We start from the raw sequence: 15,668 nt of genomic DNA, 5'->3' as shown, positions 1-15,668 counted from the left end.
GATGGCTTATCTCACGCCAGACCAGCAAAGGCAACTGACTACCTATTTCAAAATGTTGGCAACAAAGGCACAGTTATCTGCAAGAAAAATTCTGCAGGCTTTGGGCTTCATGGCATCCTGCATCCTACTAATTCCATATGCAAGACTGCATATGAGGAAACTTCAGTGGCACCTAAAAAGTGTTTGGACTCAACATTGCCACAGCTTGGAAGCAATGATTACTCTCATTCCCTGCCTGCAACAGGAGTTTTAATAGTGGGCAAAGGCTTGTCACCAAAACAAGGGACAGCCATTCACATTACCCCCAGCCAGGCAGACACTAACAACGGATGCATTCAGGGCACATGGTCCTCAAACCAAATGCATCTACATATCAAATCAAAAAGAGATGCTAGCTGTTCAAAATGCCCTGACAGCCTTCAAGGACCTACTTTATCAGGGACAACTACTGATGGACAGACACCATGGTCATGTGGTATATAAACAAGCAGGGGGGGGCACACGTTCTTACCCCCTTTGCAGACTATCCATGACCTTGTGGGACACAGCATTGACTTACCAAGTATATCTGCAGGCACAATTTCTGCCAGGAAGGGAAAATACTCTTGACAGATGAACTAAGCAGAAACCTCATGGATCCCCACTAGTGGCAGCTGGATCTACATGTCTTCAGCATAAGGAAATGGGGATGCCCGGACATAGATTTATTTGCCTTCTCTCACAACTACCAAATAAAAAGATACTGCTCAAGGACTTATCACAGACAAGTATGGAAAGTGGACGCCCTATCTTTCAGCTGGAAAAACCTATCCGTATATGCCTTTCCCCCACTGCCTCTTCTCCAAGGTACTCCTAAAGGTCAGACAGGAGAAGCCAAAGATGATACTGATTGCCCCATACTGGCCCCACCAGTATCTGTATCCAGTCCTAAGGAACTTGTCTCCATGCCCAGCTTGGACCTTATCTCAAATACCTCCTCTACTGTCCCAGCAAAACAATCGGATCCTGCACAGTCAACTCAGGACTTTAAACCTGGCAGCATGGCGGATAATGTCATACAAAACACACCTCTCAGTAAAGCTGTGATGGATGTCATTTTGGAAGCCAGAAGGCCTAGTACTAGAAAATCTTATGCTGGAAAATGGAAGAGATTCTGTGCTTGGAACCAGGCACAAGGAACTGATGCAGCTGTGTCAAATAGTCCTCAGATTTTGCAATACTTAACTGAGGTTCTGGACAAAGGCCTATCTTTCTCATCTATTAAAATTCATGCCTCTGCCATTTCGGCTCATTACAATACAGAGCCACCAATCTTTTCTCATCCCTTACTAAAGCCGTACCTCAGAGGAGCCAAAAATGTAAGGCCTCCCAGGAGATCACCAATGCCTGCATGGGACCTCAACTATATTTTGGAAAAACTCACCCTGCCTCCATTTGAACCAGCTGCTTCTGCTGATATAAAGTTTTTATCTTCGAAAACAGCTCTGCTCCTAGCAATAACTTCTGCAAGATGAGTTTCAGAGCTACAGGCACCCATGGCTGTGGAACCTTTTATCATTTTTTATCCAGACAGGGTGTGTCTGAGGACAAACTTAACATTTATGCTTAAGGTGGTGTCCAGTGTGGCTCTTAACCAAACTATTCATCTGCCAACTTTTTATCCTAAACCACAGAACAAGGGGGAGAGAATTCTGCATTCTTTGGACGTACGCAGTTTAGATTCTACTTGGACAGAACCAATTTTCAGAAAGACGGAGCAATTACTAGTGACATATGCTGCAGGAACCCAAAGAAAGGCCATCTCAAAGCAGACCATTTCAAAGTGGATAGGCCACTGCATTAGTTTCTGCTACTTACATCATGGCAAGCCAGTGCCTAAGGGCATCAGGCCACATTCAACCAGAGCTGCAGCCACTTCAGCAGCCTTTCTCAGGGGAGTACCAACTAAGGACATTTTAGAGGCTGCTACTTGGGAGTTCAGTACACACCTTTACAAAGCACCATCTGCCACTCTACTCTAAATCCAGGGCAGGCCTTGCCACTGCACTTCTGCAGGGCCTCATAGCCACTCCTAATGCTGTTTAGCTCCAGCCTCCCAACCATAGCTTTGGGACTGTACCCAAATGTAATGACTGCAACAGTGAAACACGAAGAACATAGTACAGTTGTGTACACTTACCATAAATGTAGATTTTCGAGTGTATTCACTGTTGCAGTCCAGGTTACCCACCTGCCATCCCCCTTTTTCTTCTGATGGAACCTATGTGGTGTATTTGCTTGTAGATGAAGGTAAAGTTTATATTGGTGCATGTATTTTTATATATATAAATTTTGGCTACCCTTTTAGGGAGCACCTGCCATCTGGGGCAAGAAAAGCTAAAGAAAATGGCGTTGGCTGCTTCTTTTATACCCCTGACGACCTGACGTCAGGGAAGGGGCGACTGCAGCCGAGGCAGGACCCAAGACTTTGGTATTCAGGCCGACTGAGGGCAGCCTGCCAGCAGGATTACCCAAATGTAATGACTGCAACAGTGAATACACTCTAACATCTACATTTATGGTAAGTGTACACAACTGTACTTTTCTCTTCCCTTGGATTGATGGCAAGTTAATACGGAGTGTAGTGCTTGATTTTTCCCATGCATGATCAATACCTCTGCAGTATGAATCTGTAAATTGAAGTTGGTAAACTGCGGCTTACCACAGCAGCTGATGTTAATGCAATGGGATCACCTCCACACCTGGGGATCTCTTCTGTATCCACCCCCACCAAAAAAGAGGCAAGGATGCCTAAATGAAGATGTAGATGCATGTGTGTGCGTTTATATGTTTGTAGGGGCTACCTTGTGTTTATATTTGATTATGAATTTGTCTGTGTATCTGTGTCCCTTGGGTTTTCATATTTGTGTTGGGTGTGTCAAGGCTGTTAGTTTGACCACTGAATAGGCCTGCATCACAGTTTTATGGTGCTAGCCTGTCTCTTTGCATTTTGCTTGGAGCACTGAAGATGGCACTGCTGCTTGTCCATTTCTGCCCTGCATCATTCTGATATGTTAGGAAATGGGAGAAGGAACACTTCACAAGATGGATGTCAAAATCTCTGAGAATCACTAGTGGTTGGACATTCTCTTAATGCCAGCTCCCATATATAATTACTTGCAGCAGTGATCTCATTGCTAAACTAACTGCTGTTGACTTGTTATAACTGTGCCTGCTGTTTATCAGCACTGCATTTGACCTTCCATTTTTGTGTTTTTATGGATTTGGCTTAGGTTGAACATGAAAATTCTTAGTAATCCCTCTCCCCAACTAAATAAGTTAATGCCATCTCTTTAAAAGAATTAATGTTTATGTATGTATGCACTGACAAAGTAATTTTATTGAGTATTTGTTAATATTGTGATGCTTTACTCTATTAGGTCCCTATAGTGTCCAGGGCCAGAAGGTGAAAGTCTTTCAGCCTGAGCTAGAAGGTAGTTGGTTACGAGGTGTTGTCGTCCGGCACGATCCTATATCTCGCATCATGGAAGTTAATTTTGAGGTACCATATAGACAGCAGCTTGATTTGTTTCTTGCTTGAATCTAATTTTACTGTACTATTTTATAAGGCTGTAACTGCTGTATTTATGGCATGGAACTTTTTTTTTTAACATTGCAATTAGTGGTCTCTGCAGTAAAATGTTTTATGCGCTGTGGCTGAAAAAAGGGCAGCTAGTACATCTCGCCTACCATATTATCAAAACTATTTAGTAAGTAACTTTAACGGAAGGTGATCACATTTAGTATTCATTCCATGTTTGCAGTAATTCTTGTTATACATCCAACAGAATAAGTGTTCATTTGGTATCCATATAAGTGAATTGATCCATTTGGTCCTATTTAGCTATAGTCCTTGGAAATTGGTAAAGATTACAAAACGCATGAAGTATACTCCAACCTAGATTTGAGCGATCAAATGCACAACAAATGATTTAAATGCATAGCTGCGAGACAGTTTGAGAAGAAAATGAGGTACATCAAAGAAAAAAGTGCTTTTTATAGTTATCTGAGGGGAAAAAAGGTAGACACAAAGGGAAATTGAATCCGAATAGGAAATGGAGTGCTTTTTTTTTTAAGCATGCGTTTTCAATAAGAAGGATGCAAACTTTAGCGTTAGCATTTTGGAGTAGTTTTTGTTAATCATTGAAAGAGTTCATGTTTGTGATTTAAAGTGAGATAGATGCCAGAGGGCCAGTGTGTTGGGAGAACTGACTTGGTCTGGCTGACCCAGCTGTAAGGATTGGAATTGTTTCCTTCATTTCTGTGTTCACTGCTGAATGTTGTTCGATTTAGTCAGGCGGGAAAAAAGTGAGGGAAGAAAACAAATCTTCAATAGTGTGTGGATGCTCACAAACCACTTTGTTTCCCTTACAAAGTAGGATGAGGGTGGAGTTAAGTGTATGGCAGAAGGTTAAAGCAGTTTTATATACTTGGGATGACATTGTACCAGGATCCCCCTTTGTGTCCTGCTGTTGAAATTAGACTGAGGCAGCAGGGTATGGCATATGGCGATTGGTGGTAAAAAGGAAAAATAATATCGAGAGGCCTTAATAGAGCTGTTGTGGAGGTGTCTGCATTTCTTAGAGATGAGTATAGAGTTTCTGAAACAATCTTTTGCTGTTACGCTTTTGATTCCTATGCCTGCTACTCATCGAGCCTCTCCAAGTTGGACTTGAGCCCACCACTGAGATGAGAAATGTCTGGAGGGGCTAGTATCCAGACAGCAGTGAATGTTTGTCTGCCTGCGCCACATTTTTTGCTTATCTGAGATGTTCCCTCATCCCATTGACTTGGTTAGTCTGGCAACCTGACCAAGGCCTTTTTTACACTGAAAATGTTTCTGGGCCAAGAAGTATGTATACTCAGAGGTTCCCATCATACTGGACATAAGCTTTCAGGGTGTTCCTGTTGAGCCCTAAGCTCAACCACAGGTAGCTGAAGTGAGTATGCCAATGTAAGAACTTCTTAGCCTCCTCCAGTGACTCTAGCAGATTATAATCAGGAAACAGTTGTATAGAAAGTCAATTATATGCCAACAATAGACACCCTTGTATATACTTTATTTTGATTTTAATGTTTGATATCTCTTTAGAGGTTTTAGCCAACCTTTTTAAATGATTTGTAAATACTTAACTGTCATAAATAACCTGCATTCATGTTTTCTTCATTTTGGAAATGAATAAAAATATTTACAAAAAAAAAAATATGAATGTTCAACATGCATGCTTATGAGGGCTGCCATCACTGTCTTGAGATTTCGTACATTCTGTTGCCACTAGTGGTTCTACAGGTGTTTGACTGGGAATCATCCACCACTCCCTCTCCAGGATGGGCAAGTTGGCATAAAACTTGCATCCAGACTTTCTCCTACTTCCCTCTTCCAGTGCCTAATCCAGAACTCAAACTGGAGATGTTCTTCATTCCACATTGCTGCAGTCCTAACTATTGGGTAGTCCGCTGTCCAGTCGGCCCGAATACCAAAGTATATGGCTGACGTCGGTCAGGGCGCATTAGACTGACGTCAGTACGTCAGGGTACTAATGCGCATGACCGACGTCATATCCTCAGTCTTTTTTGCCGCATGGTCCGATGCAGAAGCAATTTTGTGCGAGTGCAGGTTGGCGTTCTGAAAGTTTCTGAAGTCAGAGTTTCAGACCGAATCAAAGTTGGCTAAGTACCCCGTTGGGGAATATTTTGGTTTTTTCTTGCCTCAGTATTTAACCGGATGTCAGAAAAAGTGAATAACTGTATTTCTTGTGGGAAACAGATACCTCATAGGGATTACCATACTTTGTGTATACCTTGTTTAGGGCCTGAGCACGACGTTGTTGGATGCCGCTCTTGTGCTAGATTTAACAAACGCACTATTAAGAGAAGGTTGGACTGTGCCAGGTTAGTGTTTGGGAAGCGTTGTAATTATAAAATGCCAACGGATGCTCCGACGCCGGCTTCGCTAAAAACGCAAAGATAAAGCAGCAAAGCCTAGGGTGGAGGAACCGACAGTCCCAGACGTCGGTTCTTTGGAAGGCTCAGTGGAGCCGGAGGTTTTGCCAGGTGTTTCTTTGGAATCTCAGGGAGAGACTTTACTGTTACAGGATGTATCCTCTCAGGAAGTAGGCCAGGCTGAGGGGGCTTCTCAGGTGGCTGTTCTTCCCTCTCTTCCTAAGGTGGTTCGAGCCTCCCCTTCAGTTTCCAAGGCTTCTTTGAGGGGCAGGCCAAGTTTAGCTTCAGTGGGGGTTTCTCCTAGTGCTTCAGGGTCTTTGCCTAAGAAACATGTGCTTAAAATGGCAGAGGATTTGATTACTATGATTAGGGGTTCTATGCCCCCTCCTGATAAGAGGCCTAGGGTGGAACCTGAGTTTGAGAGTTTTGAGCAATGCTCGGAGGCTTGAGTCTTCGGCTGAAGACTTGCAGGAGTACCCTCCTTATTCTGATTCTGATGTGGATGATTCTACTCCTTCTGCTTCTCCTCCTGAGGATTTTTCATTTTCAGAGACTCTGCATTCCATGAGGGAGCATTTTAAATGGGAAGGTCAAGATTTCTCTGATTCCAGGAAAAGGCTTAGGGAATTCTTGTTTTTACCCCAGCATAGGCCTTTAGCTATACCTCCTGTTTTGAATGTGGTGGAAGATGTGTTTGCAGAGGCTTCCCTGAATCCTGATTCTTTGCCTCCTGCCCCAGTTAAACCGGATAGGTATTATAGGGTGCCTGAAGCTCATAAGTATCTTTTTAAGAGTCCTAGGGCAGACCCGAAAACTGTCTCTCAGGGGCCTAAAGGTGTGAAGGCCTCAGTTGTTAAAAATCCTGTCCCTCCTGATAAAGAGGCAAGGGCTTTGGATAGATGGGGAAAGAAAGTGTATACTTCTTCCACTTTAGCCATGAGGGCGTTGAATTGTCAGTTTCACATGTTAAAATATCAGAATTATCTTCTTTCACAGTTGAAATCTAAGGTGGATGCTCTGGCTGAAGGTATTGAGTGTAAAGAGTTGCAGGATTTAGTTCATGTGTCTGAACAGGTGGGTAAACATTCCTTACAGTGTGGTTTTGATGCTGTGCAGGCCTCCTCCAGGGTGGCTGCCACTGGTTCTGTTCTTCGTAGGCACGCCTGGTTGAGAGATCAGAATTTAGCTGAGCATGTTAAGACAAGGATTTTGGATGCTCCTTTACAGTCTGATGTGTTGTTTGGTTCGCCTGTGGAAGCAGTTTTGAAGAAAATGGAGGACAAGGCTAAGTCTATGCAAACTGTTAAAGATTTTTTGCAGGTGCAGCCTCCGAAGTTTAGTAGAAATTGGCCTACTAAGGGATGGACTTATCCTGCTTATGATTCCCAGTCTAGGGGTAGGTCTAGACGTGGTAGGGGCAGAGCTCAGGGTTCTTTTAGGCCTAGGACAGGGAGTTCCCCTGCTCAGACTTCTGGTGAGGGCAGGGGTCAGTCCTTTCGTAAGCAGACCCAATGACCTGCCTTTTCAGCTGCCAGTACGTTCTCGCCTGGCAGCACCTTTAGGAGGAAGGCTGTCTCTTTTCAAAGAAAATTGGGATTTTATTACCCAAGACAGATGGGTTCTGGATATTATTCACCACGGTTACAGGTTTTATTTCCATACCTTGCCTCCTTTCAAAGGCATGCCAGACATTCCTCCTCTTCAAAGAACAGAGGCTCACAAGCAAATTTCTCTGTTGCTCCAAATAGGGGCCATTCAGTCAGTTCCTGTGCCGGAAAGGGGCCTAGGATTTTATTCTCGCCTGTTCCTAGTACCAAAGAAGGGGAACACGTGGAGACCAATTCTGGATTTATCTATCCTCAACACTTATCTGGACATTCCCAAGTTCAAAATGTTGACGTTACAACAGCTTTTACCTCTGCTGGGCAAAGATCACTGGATGGTAACTTTAGATCTCAAGGAAGCTTACCTTCATGTGCCAATAAGACTAAGTTGCAGAAAGTATCTGCGTTTTCGAGCTGGAAATTCTCGTTATCAGTTCTCTGCATTGCCCTTTGGCTTATCTACTGCACCCAGAGTATTCACAAAGGTTCTGGCTCCAGTGATAGCTTACTTCAGGCTAAAAGGAATCCAAATCTATCCTTACTTGGACGACTGCCTGATTCTGGCTCAAGAAAAGGAAGATCTTCTACAGCATCTGGAATATGTCATAGCAGTGCTAAGATGCCTAGGGTATTCTGTGAACGAAATCAAGTCCAGTCTAGTACCCTCTCAAGACATGTGCTTTCTGAGTGTGAGACTGAATACAGCAGCCCAGATGGCCTTTTTAACCCCGGACAAACAAAAGAATCTTTCCAGTTACTTCCATCATCTATCTCTTCAGTCCGGGCTGACTGCAAGGACAGTCCTTCAAGCCTTAGGGTTCATGGCATCTTGTATTCTGGTACTTCCCAATGCCAAACTGCATATGAGGAAGCTACAATGGTATCTCAAAAATCTGTGGACACAGCACTGCCAGGATTTGGACACTGTCATTCAAATAATACCTTGCATTCAAAAGGAATTTTTGTGGTGGGCTCAGGAATGTCACCTAAACAAGGGACTCTCTGTGACCCGGCCAGAGGCAAGTCAGATTCTAACGACAGATGCCTCAGATATTGCTTGGGGAGCTCATCTAAATGGAAAGTGGATACAAGACAAGTGGCCTGCCAGACTACAGCATCTACATATCAACATGAAAGAGATGTTAGCAGTTCAGTTTGCATTAATGGCTTTCAAGGAGTTACTTCTTCCAGGGCAGGTGTTGATTCTAACAGACAACACAACTGTCATGTGGTACATCAACAAACAAGGGGGAACACATTCTTACCCATTGTGCAGACAAGCAATGATTTTATGGGAGACTGCGCTCAGTCTGCAACTAACTCTTCAGGCAAGGTTTCTGCCGGGAGCACAGAACTCCTTAGCAGATGTATTAAGCAGACAAATCATGGATCCCCACGAGTGGAAACTGGATCTTCATGTATTTCAAAAATTGACAGTGTCATGGGGAACTCCAGACATAGATCTGTTCGCTTCTCCACTAAACCACCAGCTGCCAAAGTTTTGCACGAAGGGATTTCATCACACAGCTTGGAAAGTGGATGCTCTTTCTTTCAGTTGGAAAAATCTTCATGTGTATGCTTTTCCACCTCTGCCTCTTCTTCCAAAGGTGCTTCTAAAGGTCAGACAAGACAAGCCAAGGATGATTTTAATAGCTCCAGATTGGCCTCGGCAGCACTGGTACCCATTACTGAGGAGTCTGGTAAGGAAGCCTCCATGGCCTTTACCCTTGATTCCACACCTGTTGTCTCAGAGGGACGGCCATCTGCTCAATGTCAAGCTTCACTCTCTACATCTAACAGCCTGGCATATTCTGTTTTGAAAGACAGCAGGTCTCAGCTTCCTCAACAAGTTTTAAATGTGATTATGGAAGCCAGAAGACCTAGTACAAGGAAAGTGTACGCAGAAAAATGGAAGAGATTTTTATTTTGGAGTGCAGCAAACAATTTGGAGATTTCTGAGCCAAATTTGAGTGTGGCTCTTCAATATCTTACTGAGTTACTGGACAAAGGTTTGTCTTTCTCTTCCATTAAGATTCATGCTGCAGCAATTTCAGCTCACTATGATTGTGACCCACCATTGTTTTCGCATCCTTTGTTCAAGCAATTTCTTAGAGGGGAAAAGAATATAAGACCCCCACGTAGAGCTCCTACTCCTGCTTGGGATCTCAATTTTGTGTTGGAGAAACTTACTCTACAGCCTTTTGAGCCTGCGGCTACTGCTGAATTGAAATACTTGTCATGGAAGACTGCTTTTTTGTTGGCCATTACTTCTGCAAGAAGGGTTTCTGAGTTACAGGCCCTTATGGCAGTGGAGCCTTTTTTGATTTTTCATAAGGATAGGGTATCTTTACGTACTAATCCTTCTTTTATGCCTAAGGTGGTTTCTAGTGTGGCTTTAAACCAAACTATTCATTTGCCTACCTTTTATGCAGAACCCCAAAATAAAGGGGAAAAGATTTTGCACACTTTAGATGTACACAGGCTATTGCGTTATTATTTGAGCAGGACTAAGGATTTTAGGCAGTCTCAGCAGTTGTTTGTTTCTTTTGCTTTGAGTTCAATGGGCAAGCCCGTGTCAAAACAAACTATTTCTAGGTGGATTGGGTGTTGCATTACATTTTGTTATTCCCATCATGGCAAGGAGATTCCAGCTGGGATTAGGCCTCATTCCACTAGGGCTACTGCCACTTCCACAGCATTTCTAAGAGGGGTGGCAACTAAGGATATTTTGGAGGCAGCTACTTGGAGTTCAGTGCATACTTTCTCTAAGCATTATCACCTTCCTCTCTACTCTAAGTCTAGGGCTGGTTTTGCCACAGCTATTTTGCAAGGCATGTTGTCAGTTCCTGCTTCCTTATGATTTGCCAGCCTCCCTTACCTCTGCTTTGGGATTCTACCCAATAGTTAGGACTGCAGCAATGTGGAATGAAGAACATAGTACAGTTTTGTACCTACCATAAATGTAGATGTTCGAGGATCCACATTGCTGCAGTCCAATTTACCTCCCTCCTTCCCCTCTGTGTTTAGGGGTGGTTGTGTAGGTGAGGTTATATTCTGCTAATTTTGTATATATTGTATATATATTTTTTGGTGCAGGTATTTTGGGAGTTTTTGGTTTTTGGCCTTATCTTTTCAGGGTCTTCTGACATCTGGGGCAAGAAAAGACTGAGGATATGACGTCGGTCATGCGCATTAGTACTCTGACGTACTGACGTCAGTCTAATGCGCCCTGACCGACGTCAGCCATATACTTTGGTATTCGGGCCGACTGGACAGCGGACTACCCAATAGTTAGGACTGCAGCAATGTGGATCCTCGAACATCTACATTTATGGTAGGTACAAAACTGTACTTTTGTGCTTATAGTTGGGGCTTTGTCTCTACCACATTGGCAAAGGTAGAAGTGATGGTTTGCCAGTTTGATGAGGGGAAGAGCTGTTTTTATTTGTGGTACAAAAATTGTCTTTCAGTAAATGTTTCTGAGCAAACCAAGAAGGGGATACAGTCTTGGGACAGAGCTCTTTTGAGAGCTGTTATTGAATGGAGAGTAGATCTGTAAGGTGCTAGGTCGGATGTACAGTACAGAGCCTTGAGTTTTTATCTTTATCCAAAATAGGATACTTGATGAATTTCTTAGAGAAGAGAGCCAGGGAAGCATACATAGTACTATATGAAGTGTCTCTCATCCTCAGCTTAATACATTTAGCCAAATTTAGCTAAGTTTTTTTGTGTATTCCACTTTGTAGGTATCTTCAGGAGGTTTTTGATAAAAAGGAATGTGTGGTGTAGTCCAAGAATTATAAAGTTAGTCTGGAGTCCCATGTAGGGGGGAGCCATGATGTTTTTTGGCAAGTGACTAGAGAAGGTACAAAGTTTTTAGACTGATTGTGGCAGAGATTTCACATTATTTGGAAGTTAAGGCTTGAGCTGTGAAGTCTCATTTGGGGGGTAGTGATCTGAAAAATTTCTGCAAGCTCACAAAGTAAAATTGTTGTACATGATGCATTTTAGCTTATTTGGCCTATGGTAGAGGACACCAACCCAAGAAAGTCCAGCACCACAGTGGAATAGATAAATCCAAAGATTTATTGAAAATTAACTTGATTCATGTGGCTGACCCAAACAAACCAGTTCCGGCTCAAAAGAACCTTCTTCAGTGTTGCGTTTTCATGACATCAGCACATATTTAAATACAAAATATTTAAGTAGTCATGCTATTGGGGCGTACCAGATTAGTTCTGTTCATTGAGGCCAGGTTTAAAGAGAGCTCCCAATCTTACTATCCAGCCTGATTCCTTATTAAGCTTGGTTATGCTATCCTGTTTTGCACTTTCTGTTCACCTGAATTTTGTCCATTATTGTATAATAAATTTGGCAGTGTGGTGGGTTAATGTATGTTTAAAAAGTCATTCTCTTGTTTCTCATGTCATTCAAATGCTCACTATTTATTTATTGACATTTGTTGACTGGGTTAGTCCAACTGGGATTGTCCCATTTTCAGTGGAGACCCGAGGAGAAAAGCTCCAGAATAGTACAATAAAAATATTACAGTAGTATACAAGCACAGCAAACAGTAGTATACAAGCACAGCAAACTAGTCTTAATAGTAACACAATATACAAAACAACATCAACAGTAGTTATGACAGTACAAGGCTTTTTTTTATATATTTTTTCGCTATGTAACTGTACTAGTGGGGATAGACAGCGTGATTCCTAAGTGGGGGGAGGAGAGAAATTATGTTGGGTCATAGCAGGGGCAAATTATTTTAATTGAGTAAATGAGTCTTTAGTTTCTTTTTAAATAGTGGGGTGTGAGAGATTGAGCAAATGTCAAGGGGTAGTTTGTTCCAGGCTTGGGCCGCAGTGTAGAGTAGCTTACCTACTGACTTGTTTGGGTGGTAAATTTCAAGCAATTGATTAGAGGTGCGGAGGGGTTGAGATGGGGTGTAGACAGAGACAAGGAGAGATAGGGATGGACAGTTGGATGGTTTAAAGAGCGTAGAGTGCAACATGTGAAATTGATAGAGATGTAGTAGTTGTGGGAGTTCTAGCCATTGTAGAGACTTCAAAGCAATACAGTGGTGTGTGTTTGGGGCGTTGGTGATGAATCTGGCTATTTTGTGGTAGGATTGGTGGAGTTTACTCAGGGTAGTTTTTTGGATATTTGTAAGGACTGGGGCTGCATAGAGGAGTGAGGGGAGGGGAAGTGCTTGTCCTAGGGTGAGTCTAGCTTCGGAACTGAGATACTTTTTGTTTCGGTATAACAGACCTAACTTCTGAAGTGTTTTCTTTATACATTGCTGTATGTGTTGATTGAATTTTAAGTCATAGTCTATGACTCCAAGGAGTTGTGTGGGTGTCAGGTATGATAGTTGTGTTATTGAGAGACTTAATGACAAAGGAGGGTTTATGATGATTAAGGGAGTGGGGCAGGAAGAGTAAGAGTTTGGTTTTGGTAGGATTGAGAATCAGTAGGTTTTGTGAAAGCCACTGTTGAGTGGAAAGTAGAGCTGTTTGGGTTGGGGAGTGTAGGTTGGAGATGTTGTTGGCTGTAGAATTGATTGTGGAGTGTCTGCATATTGTAAGAGTGAGGACAGATGGCAAGAGGTGAAAAGGTCATTTGTGAAGATGTTGAATAAGAGGGGACCCAAGATGTTACCTTGTGGAACACCAGTAGAGATAGGTAAGAAAGGAGAAGGGGAAGAGAGCCATTTGACTGATTGTTTGCGTTCTGACAGATAGCTGGCAAACCAGTTGAGGGTGGGGGAGGAGAGGTGAAAGAGAGTTTAGATAGTAGTAGTGGATGAGATACTGTATCAAAAGCTTTAGAGAGGTCAAGAAAGAGACAGGAAGTAAGTTTATTATCCAAAGATTCTGCAGTGGTGAGAGTAAAGGTAAGTAGAGCAGTAGTTGTACCGTGAGAGGGGCGAAAGCCATGTTGGGTAGGGGTGAGTAGTTTTTGATTGAGAAGGTGATCCATAAGTTGAGTGTGGTTGCATTTTTCTAGTGTCTTAGATAGAGGGGACAGAATGGCAATGGGTCGGTAGTTTGAAGGGTCAGTGAAGTTACCTCCTTTGTGGAGAGGGATAGTGTAGAAGGATTTCCAAAGGGTAGGAACAGTAGATTCTTGCATAGATCTATTTATTAATAGTGTTACTGGGTAGACGATAGTCAGCTGCGAGTTTGAGGAAGGTAGGAGGTAATTTGTCAGTGGAGAGGGAGCAGGGTTTGAGTTTGAGCAGTAGTGATTTGATGTAGGCTGTGGGCACAGGCTTGAAGTAAAAGGGTGTAGTGTTAGGGGTGGGTGAGGGGACAGGTACTGAGGAAGAGGTAGGTTGAGAGGGTAGGAGATTTTGGATGGAGGAGATGGTGTGAATTAAGTAGTGTAGCTGTTTCCTCAGGAGTTGTTAGGGTAGGGTGAGGGGTTAGAGGGATTACCAGGGTAGAGGATGTTCTTGAGTGTTGTCCAGAATTTGAGGGTTTGAGGTACATTTGTTCTGGCCTGAGTTATAGAATGACTTCTTGTCTAGTATTACCTGTTTTTTAACTAGATTGCGTAGTTTGTATTTAAGTAGAAGAGTTTGTTTACATTTGCTCCAGGCTTTCCAGACACTGTCCCTTTGTTTCATGATGGACTTAGTTTCTTTTGAAAGCCAGGGAGCATGATTTGGATTTCTCTCGAATCTTCCTAGAGGGAGCTAGGGAGTCTAGAGTGTTTAGGAAAATGTTAAAAGTGTTTACAGAATCATTTAGAGGGAGGTGTTTAAGGATGGACCAGTCAATGTTATGTAGTATAGAGTTAAACTGTGAAGGATTAAATGTAGATAGTTTTCTGCAGTCTTTGAAAAGGTGGGGTTTCAGTGTGAGAGAGTTGTATCTTAGAATGGAGGTAGGGAGGTGATCACTAAGGGAGTCGATAAAGGTTGTGTGCTGGTGGTAGTGATGGGGGGGGGTGTTGGTGAGAATCCAGTCTATTGTGGAGCTGGAGGCTAAGGTTTTGTGAAGCGGGTTGGGGTAGAAATGAGTTGGTGGAAACCGTAGAGGTGAATGCTATGTAAGGGAGAGTGAGTAGATAGTTTTGCCCAGTTTATATTGACGTCTCCAAGAATGAGTGTTTCATAGGGTATGTTGAGGGTGAACCAGGATAAGATGTTTTCCAGTATGGGTATATTGTTGCCAGGAGGAATATAAATGGAAGCTACAGCTAGTTTTTTGTGGGTGTTTAGATGGATATTTAGGATGAGAAGTTCAGCAGGGTGGAAGCTGGGAATAGATGTGGGGTAAGGTGATAGGTTAAGGGTCTTGGAGTAGAGGATGGCTACGCCACCACCTTTCTTTGAAGGTCTGTCTGAGCGGTAGATGTTATAGCCAGGAGGGAGGATTTCACTGTTACTGATGTGTGGCCATGTTTCAGATGGGGTTAGGATGTGTGGGGTTTTGTAAGCAATCCATGAGTGTAGCTCAGTAGTTTTATTAGCTAAGCTTTAAATATTTAGTGAATAGAAGGTTAGTTGTTTACCTGAAAGTGAGTTATGAAATAGTGGTTGTGTGTTTGATAAGTCTTTGGGAGAAACTTTTGAGAAGGATGTTGATAAGGTAGGTTCATAGATTAGTACTAGGCTAATTGCCCTTCTGGGCCATTGTAAGCCTAGCCAGTTACCCCATGTGAGAATCCAGCCATGAATGTGTAGTCTGTAAGGTAAACATCTTAACCATCATGCCAACTTCCCAACCGAGGGATACTGCTCATTGTCAGAATCGAAACAAAAATCTCCACTCTCTGCAAGCTCTCCTAACCATGGAGAATGTAAATGTCTGTGTAGTTACTTAGCCATGGTTTTAATCAAGGGAGAGCACTTCAGCATGTAATGACTTCCACACATTTAGGCCAGATACTGCACAGAAATGGAGAAAAGGTGGTGGTGCTTCAATTTGCAACAAAAACAATCACATCTCAGTGCCTGTCAACCAGTATAATACACAGAGCTCCTCTGCTTACAACTCACCATAAGTATAGACCCATAACATATCTTAGCTAGATATAGATTCCCTCTCTATGTCCCAGGAACCCCTTACCACT

At 42.8% G+C, this 15,668-nt stretch overlaps 1 protein-coding gene across 1 annotated transcript in view; it reads left to right on the top strand.

Moving 5' to 3' along the window:
• The window catches only part of LOC122790520 (lysine-specific demethylase 3B-like), a 1,645,389-nt gene that overhangs the window by 566,616 nt on the left and 1,063,105 nt on the right, over positions 1 to 15,668 (top strand). Inside the window, exon 5 of the mRNA XM_044058071.1 lies at positions 3,420 to 3,541. Within this exon, the coding sequence (XP_043914006.1) occupies positions 3,420 to 3,541 (122 nt within the window). The remainder of the gene's footprint in view (positions 1 to 3,419; positions 3,542 to 15,668) is intronic.

This window comes from Protopterus annectens, chromosome 16.part0, assembly GCF_019279795.1.
Source record: "Protopterus annectens isolate FY-2018-M chromosome 16.part0, PAN1.0, whole genome shotgun sequence".
Taxonomy (NCBI): Eukaryota; Metazoa; Chordata; order Ceratodontiformes; family Protopteridae; genus Protopterus; species Protopterus annectens.
Note: the sequence above shows the minus strand (reverse complement) of the source record. Positions and strands in the feature narration are given on the sequence as shown.